This window comes from Chamaea fasciata, unplaced genomic scaffold (genome assembly GCF_029207755.1).
Source record: "Chamaea fasciata isolate MVZ Bird 193981 ecotype frontalis unplaced genomic scaffold, bChaFas1.0.hap1 SCAF_4, whole genome shotgun sequence".
NCBI lineage: Eukaryota > Metazoa > Chordata > Aves > Passeriformes > Sylviidae > Chamaea > Chamaea fasciata.
In genome coordinates, this window is record NW_027094089.1 from 63,313,162 (window position 1) to 63,331,629 (window position 18,468).

The 18,468-nt window shown below is 34.1% G+C and overlaps 1 protein-coding gene across 1 annotated transcript in view; it reads right to left on the minus strand.

Moving 5' to 3' along the window:
• The window catches only part of VPS13A (vacuolar protein sorting 13 homolog A), a 101,639-nt gene that overhangs the window by 72,502 nt on the left and 10,669 nt on the right, over positions 1 to 18,468 (minus strand). Inside the window, exons 4-21 of the mRNA XM_066181792.1 lie at positions 18,295 to 18,390; positions 17,907 to 18,008; positions 17,121 to 17,230; positions 16,806 to 16,865; positions 15,670 to 15,729; positions 15,377 to 15,457; positions 14,877 to 14,934; positions 14,504 to 14,631; positions 14,191 to 14,297; positions 13,356 to 13,527; positions 12,948 to 13,010; positions 9,046 to 9,181; positions 8,366 to 8,460; positions 7,432 to 7,574; positions 5,887 to 6,088; positions 5,695 to 5,809; positions 2,843 to 2,979; positions 697 to 829 (exon numbers count right to left, since the gene is read on the minus strand). Coding sequence (XP_066037889.1) covers positions 697 to 829; positions 2,843 to 2,979; positions 5,695 to 5,809; positions 5,887 to 6,088; positions 7,432 to 7,574; positions 8,366 to 8,460; positions 9,046 to 9,181; positions 12,948 to 13,010; positions 13,356 to 13,527; positions 14,191 to 14,297; positions 14,504 to 14,631; positions 14,877 to 14,934; positions 15,377 to 15,457; positions 15,670 to 15,729; positions 16,806 to 16,865; positions 17,121 to 17,230; positions 17,907 to 18,008; positions 18,295 to 18,390 — 1,998 coding nt within the window. The remainder of the gene's footprint in view (positions 1 to 696; positions 830 to 2,842; positions 2,980 to 5,694; positions 5,810 to 5,886; positions 6,089 to 7,431; positions 7,575 to 8,365; positions 8,461 to 9,045; positions 9,182 to 12,947; positions 13,011 to 13,355; positions 13,528 to 14,190; positions 14,298 to 14,503; positions 14,632 to 14,876; positions 14,935 to 15,376; positions 15,458 to 15,669; positions 15,730 to 16,805; positions 16,866 to 17,120; positions 17,231 to 17,906; positions 18,009 to 18,294; positions 18,391 to 18,468) is intronic.

An 18,468-nucleotide genomic window follows, 5' to 3' on the forward strand; every position in this document is an offset into this window, starting at 1 on the left:
ACAGCTCTATCAACAAATGTATTTATACATGACCTGAACTTCAGACATACAAGACTAATTACTAGTTTCTCTTATTCTCATCTACACAGCTACCCCATCCACGGGGTAGACTTCTAAGGACCCAATTCTTAATATGCATGGTACTGGAAGCTTAGGCTCTGGATTCTCCCCTGGAAGCAAAGAATTAAAAATTAAATGCTTAAGACTTCTCTGATTATGACTGACTATGTTGCTAGTTCCCAAAATACTAAAGTTTCCTTTGATACCTTATTGAAGTAAATTGACCCCGATTCTTGAAATAGTTTGATTCTCATCCTTTCTTTGCCCTCAAAAAATGATCAAACCTACAACTACTTGTGGATTCTGCTTTAAATCTGCAGAAAAGCAAAGGCACTGAAGGAAAATACCATAAACAAAGTAATTACAGTCTTACATTTATTATGCAACAAATCAAATGAGACATATTCAACAAAAGGATTCAACAAAATTATTATAAATTTGCTAAAATTTGAATTGAAGTTCTAAAGGTATGTTTTGGAAATTCGTAACATGCTCATAGTACTGAATTTAGAACACTTATGTTTGAAGAAGTACATTCCAAAAGATTCATCACTGCTTCAGCTAAAAATATGAGGCACAACAACCATCACATTATATTTAGTCATAAAAAGAAAGATTACTTTCATGAATACTTACCGTGTTTGCTGTACAGTAACTGCATACTGCTGAGTTGGACATCAAAACTGTCATAGGCTCTTGACATTATATCTTCGATTGAGGTTTGTCCAACTTTGATTTCTGATAAATCAGAACGACTTTTGCTTCTCATCTTAAAACAGGCCCAAAAAAAAGCACAAATCAATTTCAAAAATATTCAAAGCACTAATTCTACAAATACTTGTTCCTATCACAACAAATTATTCAGTCCTTACTGTAGGTCACAGAGTCTTACAACTATCACAGCACAGCAAATACCTGAAATTCCTAGCCTGCACCAAAACAAAAACCAGAGTATTAACACCACTTCTTCCTCAAAGAAACAAACAAAAAGGGAATTAAAATATACAATATACTCTGTACATAATTTTCTTTAATAAGTGGCTTATACTCCAAAGTACAAAGTCTCAAACTCTCTGCAATCAGAATAATAACTCACAATTGTTTTATATAAAATATTACTGCATTAAACAACTCAGACACATGAAATTTATTTCTGAACCCTGCCAAATTCAGCTGCAACACATTCAGAATCAGAATCATTAGGTTGGAAGAGACCTCCAGGATCATCAAGTCCAATCCAACCCTAACCTCAACTAAACCATGGCAATGATCCTAAAGGTATTTTCCAATCTAAGTGATTCAGTAGTTCTGTGACCAATATAGGCTGCTGACAATGGGATTGGGAGTTGCTCTATGGAGTAGGGCCTGGGAGTCGATGAAAAGCTGGACGATACCTGGCAACATGCACTTGCAGCCCAGGAAGCCAAACATACCTGGGCTGCATCCAAAGCAGAGTGGCCAGCAGGGGATTCTGCCTCTCAACTCTGCTCCTCACCTGGAGTACTACAATCCGTAGGAGCAGGTCCAGAGAAGGGCCAGAAAGTTGATCAGAGGGACAGAACACATCTCCTCTAAGAAAAAGGCAGAGAGAGTTGGTGTTCCTCAGCCTGAAGAAGAGAAGGCTCTGGGGAGACTTTTCAGCAGCTTTCAGTATTTAAAGTGGGCCAAAGAGAAAGATGATAAAAGACTCTACGAGGACCTGTTCTGACAAGTCAAGGGATAACGCTTTAAAACTAAGAGTAGATAGGGACTAGATATAAGGAATTTTATAACAATGAGCATGGCAAGACACCAGCACGAGTTTCCCAGAGAGGGGGTGGATGCCCACCCCGGGAACATTCAAGGTCAGGATGGACAAGTGGCTGAGGAACCTGACCTAGTTAATGACGTCTCTGCTCACTGCAGGGAGGTTAAACTCAATGAACTTTAAAGGTCTCTTCCAAGCCAAACCATTCGGTAATTCTAACTGAAAGCACATGTTCAGAAAGTAATTAAGTGGAAATTACATAGAAAACTAAATCTCTTTAGCAAGATTTTAGGATTTGAAATAAATTTTTACTAAAAACCAGACAGCAATCTAAACAGATAGTAAATGGCAGAATCAATCCTATCCAGAGTACAAGTAAAATAAAAGTAAATTGGCTGTAAACATGTAAGACATTTATCCTGAAGAACAGAAGTTCATCAGTGAGTAAGAAGACTGCTAATACTATGAACAAAGTATCTTCTATTTTATTTCAAATTCAATTTCTATTTTATAGTGATAAATTATAATTTTATGTACATCATATAAGAGAAAAGTGAAAAAGATAAATCATTATCTCAAACATACCTCTAATTTTATCCAAATTATCTTAAAAATTGCCAGTATGTTTACTTTTCTCATTTTAAAGTAAATTGAGTGATTAAAGGGTAAATAATATTAATATGAAAAAATGGAATGCCATTTATTCATGTAAGAAAGAAGTTCACTATTTTTTATAGTGAAAGAATGTAAAAAATTATTAGACATTTTCCATGTAACAGTCCAAAGTATCAAGAGTAGTTTCATACCACGGAAGGAGTATTTTCTTGCAATTCTTTTGCATTGACCAGATCCACTGAAAAGAGTTCAGTAACATCTGCCTTGACTAGAAAGCACTTTGAAATAAATACCTAATACATAAATTGCAAGAGGTCCTTTTACTTAATCACTACCCTAAAACTCAAATTAAGAAACTGTAAATGAGGGAAAAGCTGAAATATTATTTTCAGTAAATTACTGCATTGGGTAAATACATACTGTAAAACTACCAAGATCCAGAAGTAGTAAATTTGATGTATGATCATAGAATCCTTTTTGTGGAACAATAATGTATGAAGCCATGAGGTTTATTTTGAGGTCAAGAACTTTCTGGGTTTCAATAATATACAACAAACCTGAAAAAATAGTACAATTATTAAATATAAGCAAACAAAAGTCATTCATATAGAACCTATAGGATTAAAAGAAAGGGATAGAAAGAAAATCAGGTCCGATTTATTTTAAATAAACTCTGTACGCTAGATAACTAAGGTACGCTCTTCATATTTTTTCTAAGCCATTCATTATAGACACTCCTTAAAGTAGTATCAAGTAGAAGAAATGATGATAGGAAACAGTGCTAACTGACAAGTATAGTCAACAACATGACATAGGCAAACTCAAAAAAGTTTCCCACTGAGCAGAGATGAAATGAGAAGAACTGGAATGTGAACTGCAACTTTAAATTTACTGAGTTAACCCACTATGTTCCAGAGATTCAGAAATTTAATTGCTCTAGAAATTCTTATTGGGAGTGTCCAACTACACTGGTCAAACTGCTAGTGTTTGTTGATACTGAGATAAACAAGTTTACACTAACTCTGCTGACAAACATCTCCATCTTGGGATACCAAAGATGTACAAATATATAATTACAAAAATTACGTTTAAAAATCATGCAATTAGTTGGGAAAATCAGACAGTCATAAGATTTGAGATCAAAATCTGCTTTTTTGCTCAGCTGAAGAGGAATGAATGGTAGCGCTTCAAATGGGCTCTGGAAACTGCCTTATGATGCAGCTACAACTCATGAAATATTTACCATTTACAACAAGCTGATGATCACAGCAGTAGAGATATTCAATTATGAAGATGACAACATGACAGTCAACACATCCACTGGTGTGGATTAAAACTGTTACATTATCACCAGCTGTCCTGCCACAGGAGAGCTAGGCTAGTCAGCGAAGAACTGGATGGAAACTACATTTCAGGATTTGCAAGACAAAACAATTCAGAATAATAAAAAGAGTAAGATTTTTCAGTTTGAACTGCTTAGTTGAATCTGAGTGATGTAGGTCAAGCAAATATTTTCTTGTTTGTTTTATTTGGGAAGAAAATGCAGTGGAATCCATAAATTGACCTATAGTAAAGCAAGCTTTTGTAATGTCTTATAGTGATAAAAATCATAACTATTCCAGTGTAGCAGGTTCGTTCAACTTTGCAGTTCACAGTTCTCCTATATTTTCCAGCTATCTTCTATTGCTTCAAAGAGAAGTGTTAAGAACTTATTCTAGAGGACTGCAGGTCTGACCATATTAATTACACTAATATGTTCCCATTTTTCTTATTCTACCTTTGAGATAAGCATTGTCCCCTGCAACAGAGTATTGTTCAGATAAAATATTTTTTCCCTGGTAATTCTCTAAGACTCAGATAAGATTTTACAAGTACTGTACTGTGTATTTTTAGACATTCCCATCAAAATTTTCATTTGTGAGGGGAACAAGGTTTTAGTTTACTCTGGGCAACTCAGCATTCCTGTAAGAGCACAAACAGTATTGGATATACCTCTACAGTAACAATATGCTTAAACTGTAATAAACACAGAGCATGATTTCATATTTTCACTGAAAAAAATTATGATCAACACCACTATATTTGGTGCTAATGAGCAGAGAATCAAGCATATTATATCCAAGCAAATTTAAAATTTCAGCTCAGAAATGAACAATGAAATATTGGATCCATATACTCAATATTGCTCAAGAATTTTCTGAAAGAAAAGGAGAGCAAGCTAATCCACATAATTCTGGTAAATTATGATATTAGTCCTTAATTAAATAGTTCACTCAAAAGATAAACCAATGAATAAAAATATTGATGCTTGATTTTCCTCCCAAGACTATCCTGATAAAAGCAATCAATTAAATAAACATTTTGCTTGGGTTTTCTTTAAATCTTTATCACTTGAGCATTCAGATTTTTTTATATTTACACCTTAATTATTAATAGGTTATAAAATTAAAAGAGGTTTAAGAAAACATCCATTGTTTAAGTTTTTTCCTTTAAAAAATAATTTATGTATGGAATCTCTCCTCAGCATCCACTCCCATCCACAGAGACAGGACACTGTGCTGGACATATCTCTGATTTAAAAAGCCTTAGACATCTTTACTGGAACAAATTAATTCCACAGATCTCAAAGGTAGTCTTCACAGTATTCAGCATTTGCATTCATGTCTTAAAATACAAGATCTCTAGAGATAAACAGGATGAAATGAAAACTAGTAAAATGACTATAAAACTGAGCAGCTGGAAGGCACATAAATACAGTTTATACAACTTCAACTGAGTCAACCCAAATCAAAATCAATGTTCATCAAGGAAGTCAGAAAACTGAAAACACCTATACAATGGCATAATGTCCTGAAAAACAAGAAACACTGAAAAGTATTTAGAGGTTAACTTAGATGACTAATATCTCAGAATCAGTATTTGAGGAGTATTAAATAACTAAGGCCTTTTACATATCAGATGAACAAAACAGAAGATGTAACAAACTCTTTAACTCTGTATGCAGTAAAAATACTGAAAGACTATCTATGGCTTTGGAGCCTATTTTACAAATAATAAGAAATAGTTCAAGTTTAAAAAGATACAAACATAAAATTATTCAATACCTAGAATAAACACATTGCAATGAGATTGAATAATTCAACTTATTTAGGTGGCGTGTTAGAAAGCTATGACTTGGATGCACACATCTCCATAGGGAAAGATACACTTTTAACACTCCTATATTCTAGAATTTGTCTGAGCATGCCATCAGAAGAGCATGCAGCACTTGCCTGTTGATGTTTTTTCACGGAATTCTTCGAGTTTCATAAGAGTTGCTGATGTCAATTGCTCTAAATGTACATCTTTTGGAGGTCTGAAGAAATCCACTAAGCTATTTACTGTCATCTGTTAAAAAAAATATGGCAAATTTACTATTAAGTAGGATTTTTGACAATGTATAGCTTATTCAAATATTTACTTACTGCATCATATACGATTTCCAGTGGTTGTGATTCTATTCTAATCCTCTGATCTGCTTTCTCATCCAAAGGATTAGTCTCAAACATTATGCTTAAAAGTGAGGTACTCTCATCTGAGTAGGCCGTTCGAGAGGACAGGAGACGTGGTGTACACTTTTCTTGAGACACGCCTGTAACTTCAAGTGAGGTAATTTTTGTTTCAAACCTGTAAAGAAATGTAAGCAGTTGGTTCAGATACAATATCCATCTGGCTAAGTACAATTAGATGTTAAGAGGATAAAAAATTAGATGAAAGAAAACCAAAACATAAACCAGCAAAATACATTTCTACCCTAACTATAAATAGCTTTTTTTAAGGATTTATTACATACATCCATGTGTTAACTATTTTCCATTTCATTATCTTTTGTGTCTATCAGCTGCCCCTGTCTAAATACAAAAGGGCATCCAAGTTATTTCCTTCATACACTTTCCATGAGGACAGGTGTCAGGGCAGGTAAGAGACACAAATAGGAATTCCTTTGTATGATCACAGGAATTAGAAGGTATATTTATAGTGGGAAACCAACATACAGCAGAGAGAAAAGGGTTCTGGTGCAGAGACATGAAAGAAACAAAGATAAATACTCTCATTACTCCAAGAGGAACTTTTTACATCTTGGATTTTTCTATTTTTTTCAATACATTATCCACCTCTGTAACAGCTCTCAGCTAAAGATTTTTTATCTCCCAACACTCTAAGAAAAATATTTCACTGAAAAAAATGTACTATTTTTTCCTTTTTTCTCAGTACAACAGCATTGCCAGGGTCACTTGGATGCACAAGAGTACCAATAGAAAACACAGAAGAAAAACTTTTTTAAAAATTATGCATAAAACTAATCAAGATCAATAGTATCTTAATATTATACATGGCTTATACTTGTACATCTCAAAGTAGAAGGAACAAGGTTTAAAACAGAAGGGTTACCTTCTCCTAGAATTTTTAAGTCATTACATTGGAAATAAAATTGAAACATCTCAATTTCTCAATATCTCAAAAAGTAGATGCGTTTCACTTCCTACTGTGAGAGCACAAAACAAAGGAAAAATGATCAGTTACATCTTTCTTCCACAAATCTGAAAGTGAACTGGGAACACAAGAACTTTTCAGTCATGTTAAATGCCCACAAACAAGTGGCTGCAAGATCACTTTGCTCAGATTGTTTCAAAAGGAAACTTAACAGTCACTTTTCAAAGCAATTAACAAGTTAGTAACTGGACTGTTTCCACACAATAATGACAAACTGAAAAAAAAAAAAAAAGAGTACATCCAACTGAGAAAAAAAAAAAAAAAAAAAGAGTATATCCATATTAGCACAAAAATCTCCAAAGATGCAGAGAATTCAATCATGGAAAGTCTATCCATGATTCATCCCTTTACTTGCAGTATGATTTCACTGAAAACCACACAAGAAATTACACTTAAGTACCATAAACCTTAAAATGCCTACTAATCATCATCATCATTTCATGAAAGGCAAAACTAGTTTGATAGAGAAAGCTCACCTTATTGCTTGTGCACCTGGTCGTTGGGTAAATACTGTACTCAAGTCAGCCAATGCAAATTCTATTAGCTTAGGACTTTGCTTGTTTTCTCTTATTGATATCGACATGCATAGTAAGTTCACAGAGAACTTCATGGCTTCATACTAGATACGCCAGAAAAACAACATAGGAGTATAAAATACATTAGTATACATCTTGATACAGTTTATGAAGAGATGAAAGCTATAACTAAGTTTGTAGATAGTATCATAGCTGATGTAAAAGTCTACCAAGAGGCAGGGCTAAACTAAAAAGTAGAGTATCCTTACAAATATGAGTCTCTCATATCTTTACCACATCTTGTGATAAAGACCCTCTGATGGCGAGCTAGAAAGCAGTTCATCATATCATCCTTGGTATCTCACAGTAAGATGATTTATCAGACTATTTCCATATGGTTCAAAATGTTGTTCCTTCCTGCTACAATCCTTGAATCATCTCTTTCTTTATATCATCACTTATTCTAACTCATCTATTACCACTCCTATTTTAGATTCCAGTACACTTCCTGATCCTTCATTAAGATTCCCTAGTGCATTTTCTTAAAAAACTGTTGAATATTGTGAGATAATACATGAATGTACTTCAATATTTAAACCACAATACACTACATCTATGACCATATTCTTAGTAGAGCAAGAAAAAAATTATTCTTAATTATTTCAGAATATCCAAAAGTAAGCTTTGTAACCACTATACTGAAACTGCATCTAAGAATGCTCGGTTATGCAGAAAACTGGCATGCAGTAACTTCATTAACAGGTATCAGAATAGCATTCAAATATAAAGACAGAGTTTCAAGTCATTTAAAAGCAATTTCCTATCATCTTTATAGATTTTTATTAGTAGATAAAGCTATCAGCTGTTTGTTATCATACAGTCAGCTATGACTTACTGATTTTGGAAGGGTTGGATCCACAGCTGTTTCACTATATCCAATGGCTGCATAAAGTTTAGCCTTCTCTTCCTGTGTCATCAGTTCTTCAAGACCTGCCACATTTCAAGAGGTTAGTTAAATGCAGTATAGGCACATGAAAAATGCAAATACTGTTTTACACTTTCCTGTACTTGGTAACTCTGTAATATACAGGAGATACTGTCAACATTACTGTCCTGAATTAGTAAAAGAAAATACCCTGGGGTTTAAAGCCAAGTCTCACAAACCTAAAGCATGCTCCAAAAAGCACTTATAATTTTTTCCTTACCTATTCTATTTTCTGGCTTGCTATCAACAGAAGCAGCCTTTTTGATTCACTTTCTATGTTCCACAACCATTACTAGGTGCCCCACAAATCAAACATACAGTGCATGAAACGGAAAATTTTAAAAGGAATGCAAGTAAAATTGTTTACATTCCATTAATTTCTGCTGCACTGAATGCAGCTCAGAAGGAACTATGGAAGGAGTTGTACAATTGTACAACCTCTGTTAAATGCATTTAACAATTACATCAGCAAAAGAAAAGGCTAAAAGAAAATGTAAACAGTAATAATTTCATAATGAAGTTCCACTGCTAGGGACCTAGGACTCTAATAGATTTCTAATAATGAAAAGAATATCAATAAATGATCATACTTGAACCCTTTATTTCTTGGTTTTGTTCATCCTTTTTTTCACCCGACCAGCTCCATATCCAGCTAAACCAGCCACCAGAACTTTCATCATCTTGTTTTACTCCTGGCCTGTAGATTTTCAATCCAGCCTTAGTTGCCTTAAATTTAAAAAATATTCAGGTAAGTAATTTTCTTCATGTTTTGTCTTTATTTTCCTAAGAAAAATCTAGACCAGGGCAGCTCTAACATATCAGAACCTCATTTAGACAACCATTAAAAGGGCAAAATGTTGTTTTTTTAGTTTCTCTTGTAGTCACTTTTTCAAATACACAGTGCATTATTGGAGCAGTTTTATTTTGCACAATAACAACCACCTTTACAAAAGAACAGAGCATGTAAAAGATCAATAAACATTTCTTACATAGCAGATTTTCTCTTTAGCTTTCACCATAAAAAACCCTCAACATTATATGCAACAGCTTTCTAAAGAATCTTTTAAAATACATAAATAAGAAAATAAGTAGCCATCACAGGCCAGATTTTAAATTAGCCCTATATTTTTTATTTCAAGATGGATATCCAAAGCAATTTAAAAAGTATTTAGTCTCATAATACAGTATTTACTCTAGCTATTCCTGCATGTGATACATATAGTTACAATAGTAAGGAAGCCCGCCCTTCTCCCACATTCATTATTTCCACAACTAGGGGATGCCCTATCTGATGTGAGTGATGATTCCAATACTGGGTCCCCTTTGGACTCCTTTGGAAGTGTCGACTACATCCAAAATTGACCAGTAAAAGTTTGTCATGGGAATGGCAAACAAACATCAAGTGATCCAAGAGACAAATTTATTCTCAGAACTGTAGTGATCCACACACACTAATTTTCTTTGTGACTAATACAACCCAAAAATATACAAACAGTTGCAGATAAGCCCTAAACTTTAAGATACTCTAGTGAAAGTGACACAGGGATTCCTTCTCAACATGGAAAGCCAGAAGATCTCTGCAAAACAATTAGGAAAAATAGCTGACTATACATCAGTACTCTGTAGGGACTTGTCACATCTACATACCTACTGGCCAAAGGAAGGTAGGACTCACCACAAAAAGTTAAAGGTTTCTGGATTTAATACTACTGATGTCCTCAGAGAGATGATGCAGAATGTCAGCTTAAACAAGACAAGGCTTCAAAAAGTTTGAATGAAGTCCTCAAAAGTCCTCTTTATAAAGGTTACCATGTCATCAAGCAGATGTTACAAAGTGAATAATCCAAAGAAGAAATGGACATGTCTTAGATAAAAGGAGGTTAAGACCCATAAATTACAGTTTTCTGGGATACTGACGGATTGGTGCTGGAGGACAGCTGCTATGGAGAATAAGTGATACTTAAAGCTACGACTCTTTAACATGACCAAGGCAGAAGCAGGCAAGAGAGCCCAGGGTAAGAAAGACTGCAGACAGAAGCCATTTCTATAAAGATCAAGAAAAAAATCTGTGCAGTATGGGAACTACAAAAATTTGCTGAAGAATCCTCTTGAACTTTCCCTGTCCTCCATTTACAATGGCTTAGTAATCAAAGCGGTCATAGACTTAAAGCTTAAACAGCAAGGTCAACTATTTTGACTAAAAGAGAGAACTACCTGAAAGGTGGGTGTATCCTGGTAGGTCAGTCTCTTCTCTCAAGTAACAAGCAACTGAACATGCAGAAACAACCTCAAGTTGTGCCAGAGAAGGCTTATACTGGCTATTAGGAAAAGTTTCTTTACTGAAAGGGCTGCCAAGCAAAGCAACAAGCTGCTCAGGGATGTGGTTGAGTCACCATCCCTGAAGGTATTTAAAAGCCACATAGATGATGTGCTCTATGAAGCCATGCTCTAGAACATGGCTCACTAGTAGTTCTAGCGGTTTTCTGTTACTAGTTCAACTTTGTGATCTTCCAGGTTTTTGCCAACCTAAATGATTCCATGACTCTATCCTGTGTTCTTACTTAGGCAAATCCTAAAAGTCTACCCAGGATTGAAAGGACAAGATTTCTCAAGCTGATACAGAGATTGATGCTTACCTCACTGAAGCCACTATTTGGTACTTCAAGCACTCACGACAAAGAAGCAAAATTGGTCTGAGGTTTCAAAAATAAAATTCTGGCTACAAAGTTGCCTGAAAATCAGCACTGTGATCACCAGTGTGATTTCTGAGGAGCCTGATTTCAAGGTCTAGATGAAAGTAAGCCCCTGAAATTCAACTCTTAGGTATGTTTATAAGAAACAGAAAAGCTTCACAAACAGCAGGATCATTTGCCTGGCTTTACTCAGCCCACATCTAATGGATGCTCCTTTAAATACCTGGCAGACTTAAGGCTAACTGTCAGGATACCAAACTAGTAGTAGATTGTCTCTTCTAAGTCCTTTGAATACTTTTTCAAAGGTATCACCTGGTAACAGTAACACAGATGGGTCCTGACAGATAGATGGAAACAGAACACAACTTAGAATCATCACAATCTGATTTTCAATACTTTGAAATATATTCAGATAATCAGCTAGCATATCTTTCTAGACACACTTCTAACATTTTTTAAATGCAAGACTTAAAGCCCAAAAAACTGAAAATTCATTCTCTTGCAACCTACCTTCTAAATGTTACAGAAATGTATCTTAAAACTCAGGATTTGAAGGTAGTCAGGAATGCAATATGACATAACCTTTTGTAAGCAGCATAATCATACCAGGGAAAGGAAGTATAAAACAAAATAAGAAATATTTCAGGATTTCCATCAACTTGCAAAACGTTGGAGGAAAAAGGTAAAACCAAGACAAACTATACACTACAAGATAAGACTATTCAAAAATCAAATGACAACTAAACCAAAACCAAACCTTCCCCTACTCCTTGAAAAGCACTCCAGTTTGGACAAACTGAAGGGGAACAATCATGCATGTTTTTTTCTGGTTTTGTTAAAGTCTGGATAATGGTAACACAAGCATCCAAATGGAGGTGTACATACAGACAATAGAAGGAAAATCACGTTCATAGATTCCTCTTCAGAGTTTTGGGTTAGAAGCACAATATCTGTGACTGGAGCAATTGCACTTATTATTTAATATACTTCACGTACAAAAAAAAAATCATATTGCTTTCAAGCACTGCCATAAGCAGTAACTGATATTTATAAAGTTTAATTATTAATTACTGCCTTCTTTCAGATTGCAAACTTCTTATACTGTTTACTTTTAGGTGTCTTGATTATTAATGGAGAAAGATCACAGATTTCAAAAAAACTATAAATATTTCACTTTGGTGCCCTAGAAAGACGCTCAGACTATATGCAAAACTAAGCAGTTCATCAACCTAGGAAAACCAAGGCTAACAAATTAAGTGTAACTACTCAAGTCATATTATTTTGCCTAATTCCACTAATCTACTAAATACATTTTGCATTTGCTCTACTCTGAGTAACACTTGCAAATAGAAACACTGAATCTCTTTACAAAGTGGCAACATACTAGAGGTGATCACTCAATGTAACACAGTACCATGAAAAAAGGAATAAACTAAAAGTCTAGGCTGCTGTAGGGGAGGGGAAGGATCCTCCACCTGACATCTTTGGGTATAATTGTTCCTTATCTGACTTCGGCCATCCTTTGGCCACATTTTCCACCGTAGATCTCTCCCACCAGAAGTAGAAAGGGATTTATCCCAGATGAGTCATTTTGAAGAAAGAGTATATGGAGTTCTTTAATTTTTGTTTAATTACAGGCTGAAAAACTAACTATGCCTTATAACAAAAAACCATGAACAAGGAAAATTGAAAGACTATGATACACAATTCAATCATCATAGCTAAAAGGCAGCTGCCTAAAATCTCTACAACCTCAGGTTTAAGTTATTCATAGACTCATTTAAATGATGCAATTTTACCTCAACTTCTGCTTGTTGCCTTGCTAGAGTGATGTTAAAAATATCCAAGGCCTTTTCGAATTCCTGGAAGAGAGATGAGAAATTATTCTTGATAATTTGACAATTGTTACATTCAACAGCACAGTTTTACAGGAAACAACAGCAAGCAATTCAATCTATGCATCCAAGTTAATTCAATCTGAAAACTTACACCTGGAAAAGAAAAGCACATCAGTTTAAGCCGCTCCTTCTTGCAGTTTTTAATTTAAAGAGTTACCTCTTTAAAAGAGAAAGACAATGACAAAGTTTTAAGTATGGCCACTGAGATTTTTATTTTAACGTAGAACTGATTTAGGAATATTTTAACATTTAAGTTTGAACAGGTATCAAGATAAACAATATTTAAGCTTTCAACAGAAAATTACTAACCTCCAACAATTTTAAGATTTCTTCATTAGGTTTTTTTGATGTTATCTTTGTTTTATACATCTCTTTATAGTTCTTCACTTGCTTCCTATGATGTGAAATGTGTTCCCATGACCACATTTGGAGCTTGGGTTGAACACTTACTTCAAGGATGCCATAAATAACATATTTCCACCTAAAAGCAAAGACAAACATCTTTCTTCTGGTATATCTGGAAAAGACTCCAAATGCTTTGCAGACTCTCGCTAAATAAAACCTCAAGTTGCCAAGAATGAAATCCCCTGACTAATATTGCACTTCTGATCAGCTGAGAAACCTAAGAATTTTACTCTTTTTCCCCACATGGAATTAACAGATTGCTGGTTCCTAAAATTCAAAGGTAGCTGTGTATGAAAAGTACCCACAAATCTATGCATGCATGTTCGAGAATAATAAAAATATATTTGCAAGGAATATTCTGAAAAGAAGTCAAATCCTTGCCATCTCTGTTGCAAAGGTTTGCCTATTTTTAGGTAATAGCTTTGTTCTTGTAATACTACCTAACATGTAACAGGGGGGGCTTCATTTAAACAAAACTATGATACTAAAACACTATCAGACTTAAGTTCCTAATAAGGGTCTTTAAGACCACAATCACAGGTTTTCAAACATGTCCTCAGCTTTGGTTTGAGGTCCTCATCAACTTCTTACAATACTAGCTTGAGAAAAAAATAATAAAAACAAAAAGACATCCTTTCAGAAGGAAATGAGTTCTAACCTCCTTATGTAAGAAGCAATTCCTTGGTAATTATTTCAAACTAATAACTAGCAAATGATTTTCAAAGTCTAAGGTTCCTACCACGTCTTGGCGTTGTTGTGCACTGGAACATCAGGTCTGTACTTCCTATACGGCAGATTTCGAGTCATCATATCAACAGACTCAAGAAGCTCCATAACACTGAAGTACTAGGCAAACAAATTCAAATCAAGCATTATTATCTTTCTGAGAACAACAGGGACCAAGCTTCTCTTTGAAGAGAAAATTAGTTACAAAGAAAAACAAGACTAAGTTAATATATTCTATATGTATCCTATAAAGTTTCAGACAGCCTTATTACTGCTAACTAACTTTTTTACTACATTACATATAACGTCAGAAAAATAGTTGGTACCTGTGGCTTATTGAATTCAACAGTTATATCCTGTAAGTTTACGTCTAAATCTATTTTTGGTGATGAGAAGTCAACATCAGATCGAGGATTCATAAGGAGTTTGGCTTTAGCTGAAATTGGGCGGAACACTAAAAAACACAAGTTGATATAAGAAGTGCAATTAAATTATTTAAGACCGTAATAAATTATACATATACTTATCTTAAATTATTCCAGATTATTAGTTTTAAAATAAAAGCCTTGAAAAACATGAACTGCACCAACATAGCTTAAAATAGAACACAATCTATACTCAATTCAGCCCAAGTGACAACCTCCAAGATGCACTAGAAATTAGAATTATGAATGCATAACACAATTAAATAACACTTACCAAAATCATAACCATCTGGAATCACGTTGTGGCTGGCAACTCCCTGTTTTAAGTTAACCTACACACACAGTGGAGTTAAAAGGAAGTTGCATTTCTATTTCCACATAAAGTTTTTAAAGTACAATATGTTAGCATATTTAAACAGTTCTCAGATAATCCCTCTGACCCAAAGTAAAATTCAAAATACTCATCTAAATTTTAAATAGAACAATATGTCTATCTTTAGCTAATAAAAATCACTGGACAATGCTAAGATGACTATCAATTGTCTAAATTCTGTTACTGGCAGAAGACTGGTTTTTTTAACTTTCTCAGATGAGTGTTACACTTCCATCACATAAAAGCCTTAACATATACTGTTTTTTCTTGAAAACACTTTTAGTTACAAACAATTCCCCCAGGACACTGACATAAAAAGAGGCAGGCCTGAATGTGAAGCATGTTCTCTGCTTCCCAGTTTCAACTAGAAGGCTAGATACACTATCTCATGCTTTACTTACCAATGATTCATCGCAACCACCATGGTAGAACATCTCTGATTTCACATTCCAATAAGCACAAAGGTTATCCAGTCGCACAAGCTAAAAATACAACAGAACATCTGTATTCGTATCTACAAATTTTAGATTAATAATTTGGATTTCACAAAGTTTGGATGAATAAAAATATTCAGAATGTTACTTTTGCTATAGAGCCTACACAGTTACACATTTTATCTTACTTTCTGGGAAGAAACTCTAATGCAGCTTGTTTTATTAGCAATTCTTTCTTTAACACACAGTTTATACTCTACCTTGTGGAACAACTTGGCAGTTTCATCATGTAAACATGGATTCCAATTCTGATCTGAGGTCTGAAATGAGAATTATAATTATACAAAAAATACTCTAATACCTATAATTCACCAACATGTTATAACTAAAACAAACTACAATAAAAGAAAATAACATCATCACAATTAAATGCCATGGAAAATAATGTAATATGATCTTCTGATTTAGGATAATTAATCCATTACTTTAAGTGAAAACTTGAAAAGGCTACTTCCCCCCAAAAATACAGACACGTATGTACATTGAGAGGCTGCACACAAGAACCAAAGACAGTATAAGATTCTGTTTTCAGTATTGCAAACTGTTTTCCTTTACACCAGTAATATTTTTAGGCAGGCTCTTTGGACAGAGATAAACAAGGGACTGAATTATTTTATAATCCTGGAAGCAATCATTTTTAATTTCAGCCTAAAGAACACGCTTTACTATGCGTGGAACAAGCATTCACGAAACCACCATTTCATTCAAGAAAATAACATTTACTTAAGACATATTTTCATTAAGACTAGCAGTTACACAGCAAAAACTACTGAATCAGAGCAACTCAGCACAATCAGCATACTGCTCCTACTACACAGTCTTCCAGAAAAAAAAATTCATACCATTGGCAATTACTACTCTAAGCACCTTAAAGCGGTTAGCAGATTTAAAAAAAAAAAAAGAAAAAAAATTAGCTCCAGATGAAAAAAAGATGCCATCTTTTTTTTCTTTTTCCTTTCCCACCACCCCCTGTTATCAGGTAGTAGCCTCCTGTCTTGGAGTTCAAGTCAGTTACAGTAAAATATTCAGAATGAACAGCCCAAATCCAGACCAAACAGCAAAGTGTATTGGAAAACACAAAGTGCAGCAGCCAAAAGAATTTCCTCCTAATGATCTATTTTAACACTAGCATTTTATCTTTAATGGTACACCCACTGCAGTACTTATGCTTAATTTGATAAACCAAGTAGCTACCATAGTGCATTGCTGATTATTATAGTTGTTTTTTCCATTAGACAGCTTTCTGTTACCAGAAAGCACAACACACAAAAGCACAACTTCACCTATTGGTATATATTACCATGTTTTTCATATAAAATGTGAGAAATAAAATTACCTGCAAACTTAAATTTTGAAGTGAAATCCCAAATGACAAGGGGTTATCACGATTTGTGATCTAACAGAACACAGGAAAAGACAAAAAAATAATTATTTCATATTCTATAGGCATATATTTGGCTAAGAATTTAATTATCTTTGTTTTGGTCCAAGCTTCTTTTCAGTATGCTTGAGTTTTTTATAAGACTATGAAAATTCCACAAGTGTACTAGTATTCTCTTAGCATGAAAAGCGACTACAAGAAATCAAACAGGTTCCAAATTTCATGTTACAGTGCACATCCCCTTACGCTAAGATATACAAAAGTACTTACATCATCTTCATAGCGAATATGGATGTTGGAAATTTTCAGCTGAAGATTTTTGATGACCTGAGTGACTAGTTTTTCTACGAAAGTGTCTTGTTTCTCTTCTTTTACTTTATCTATGTTAAAGGAAAACAAATCAATATATTGTTTACATTTCACTATTTTTTAAAGTTAGACAAACAATAACATAATAAATTTAGTGTGATAAGTGTTTGAATTTTCTTTTATATTATACTCCATATGTATAAAAACATGTTTGCTCTGTACAATACTTATATTCTCAGACCAGGAGGCTTCCTAGCTTTACTACCTGCCGAGTGAAGAATCAGGTAGTTCAAAAGTATGACAAGCACCCACGGATACTCACCCACGGTGAGCAAAACATATTTCTTGGAAGTACCAGAAGTTGAATTTAAAGATAAAAATTCTCATGTATCAAAGAACAGACTGAAACAAACCTTGAAAGAGCTGTATTGGTAAAAATGCTTTGGTACTGGAAACAAACTGTTTCTTATGAAAAGATGAAAAGAAAATGTCAGGCAACATATGATACAAAAGCAATATTTCAAAAGCCCAATTTATATCATATCACATCAATGCTCAAACCTTTTTGTTTTCAGAGCACTGGTTTTGCAATACTGATTGCAATTACACCTAAAAAACCATAGCTAATAGGTTATTAAAAAACAAGAAAAAAACAAGAATCTAGAACACTTTGACAAAGTCTGCACCTTTCAGGATTAAAGTAAAGAAAGAAGCAGCAACACTTTCATTAGCTTTTCCCACTCTTACCTTGGTCAGCTATCTTCTGCTTTGCTTCTTCTATTCTCTGCAATTCCCTTTGTCTTGCTTCCAAAAACTGCCTGGCTTCTTTTTCAGCATCATATTTTAAGCCTAAACACATAATGTAAAAGATTATAATACCAAAAAGACTTAACTGTTTTTTCTAAAGATACTGTTTCAAAAGCTTTAATTTTTACGTTTTTGTAACAGTTACATAACAGAAAAAAAACCCCAGGTGATGAAATGTAAATTACTGAAAGACTTTCACGCCATAATTTAACTGTCATTGCTAGAAGTATCTATTAGGACTAAAGCTCATTAAAACAGCATCAACCCATTCCAGATAATTCTGAAATCCCACCAAACTAAAATCACTTCTTCCTATACATTAACTTACTGGCTGTGGGCACAATAAGCAAATAAACTCCATCAAGGACTGCCTCAACAGGTTGAGTATAAAGGTTTTGCCATGGAATCTGTAGGTTTAGTTGACCTACAAACACAAAAGAAAAAGGTTGAAGGATACAGTTAAATAGTTGACTGGAAAATAAATGCAAAGATAATTGATATT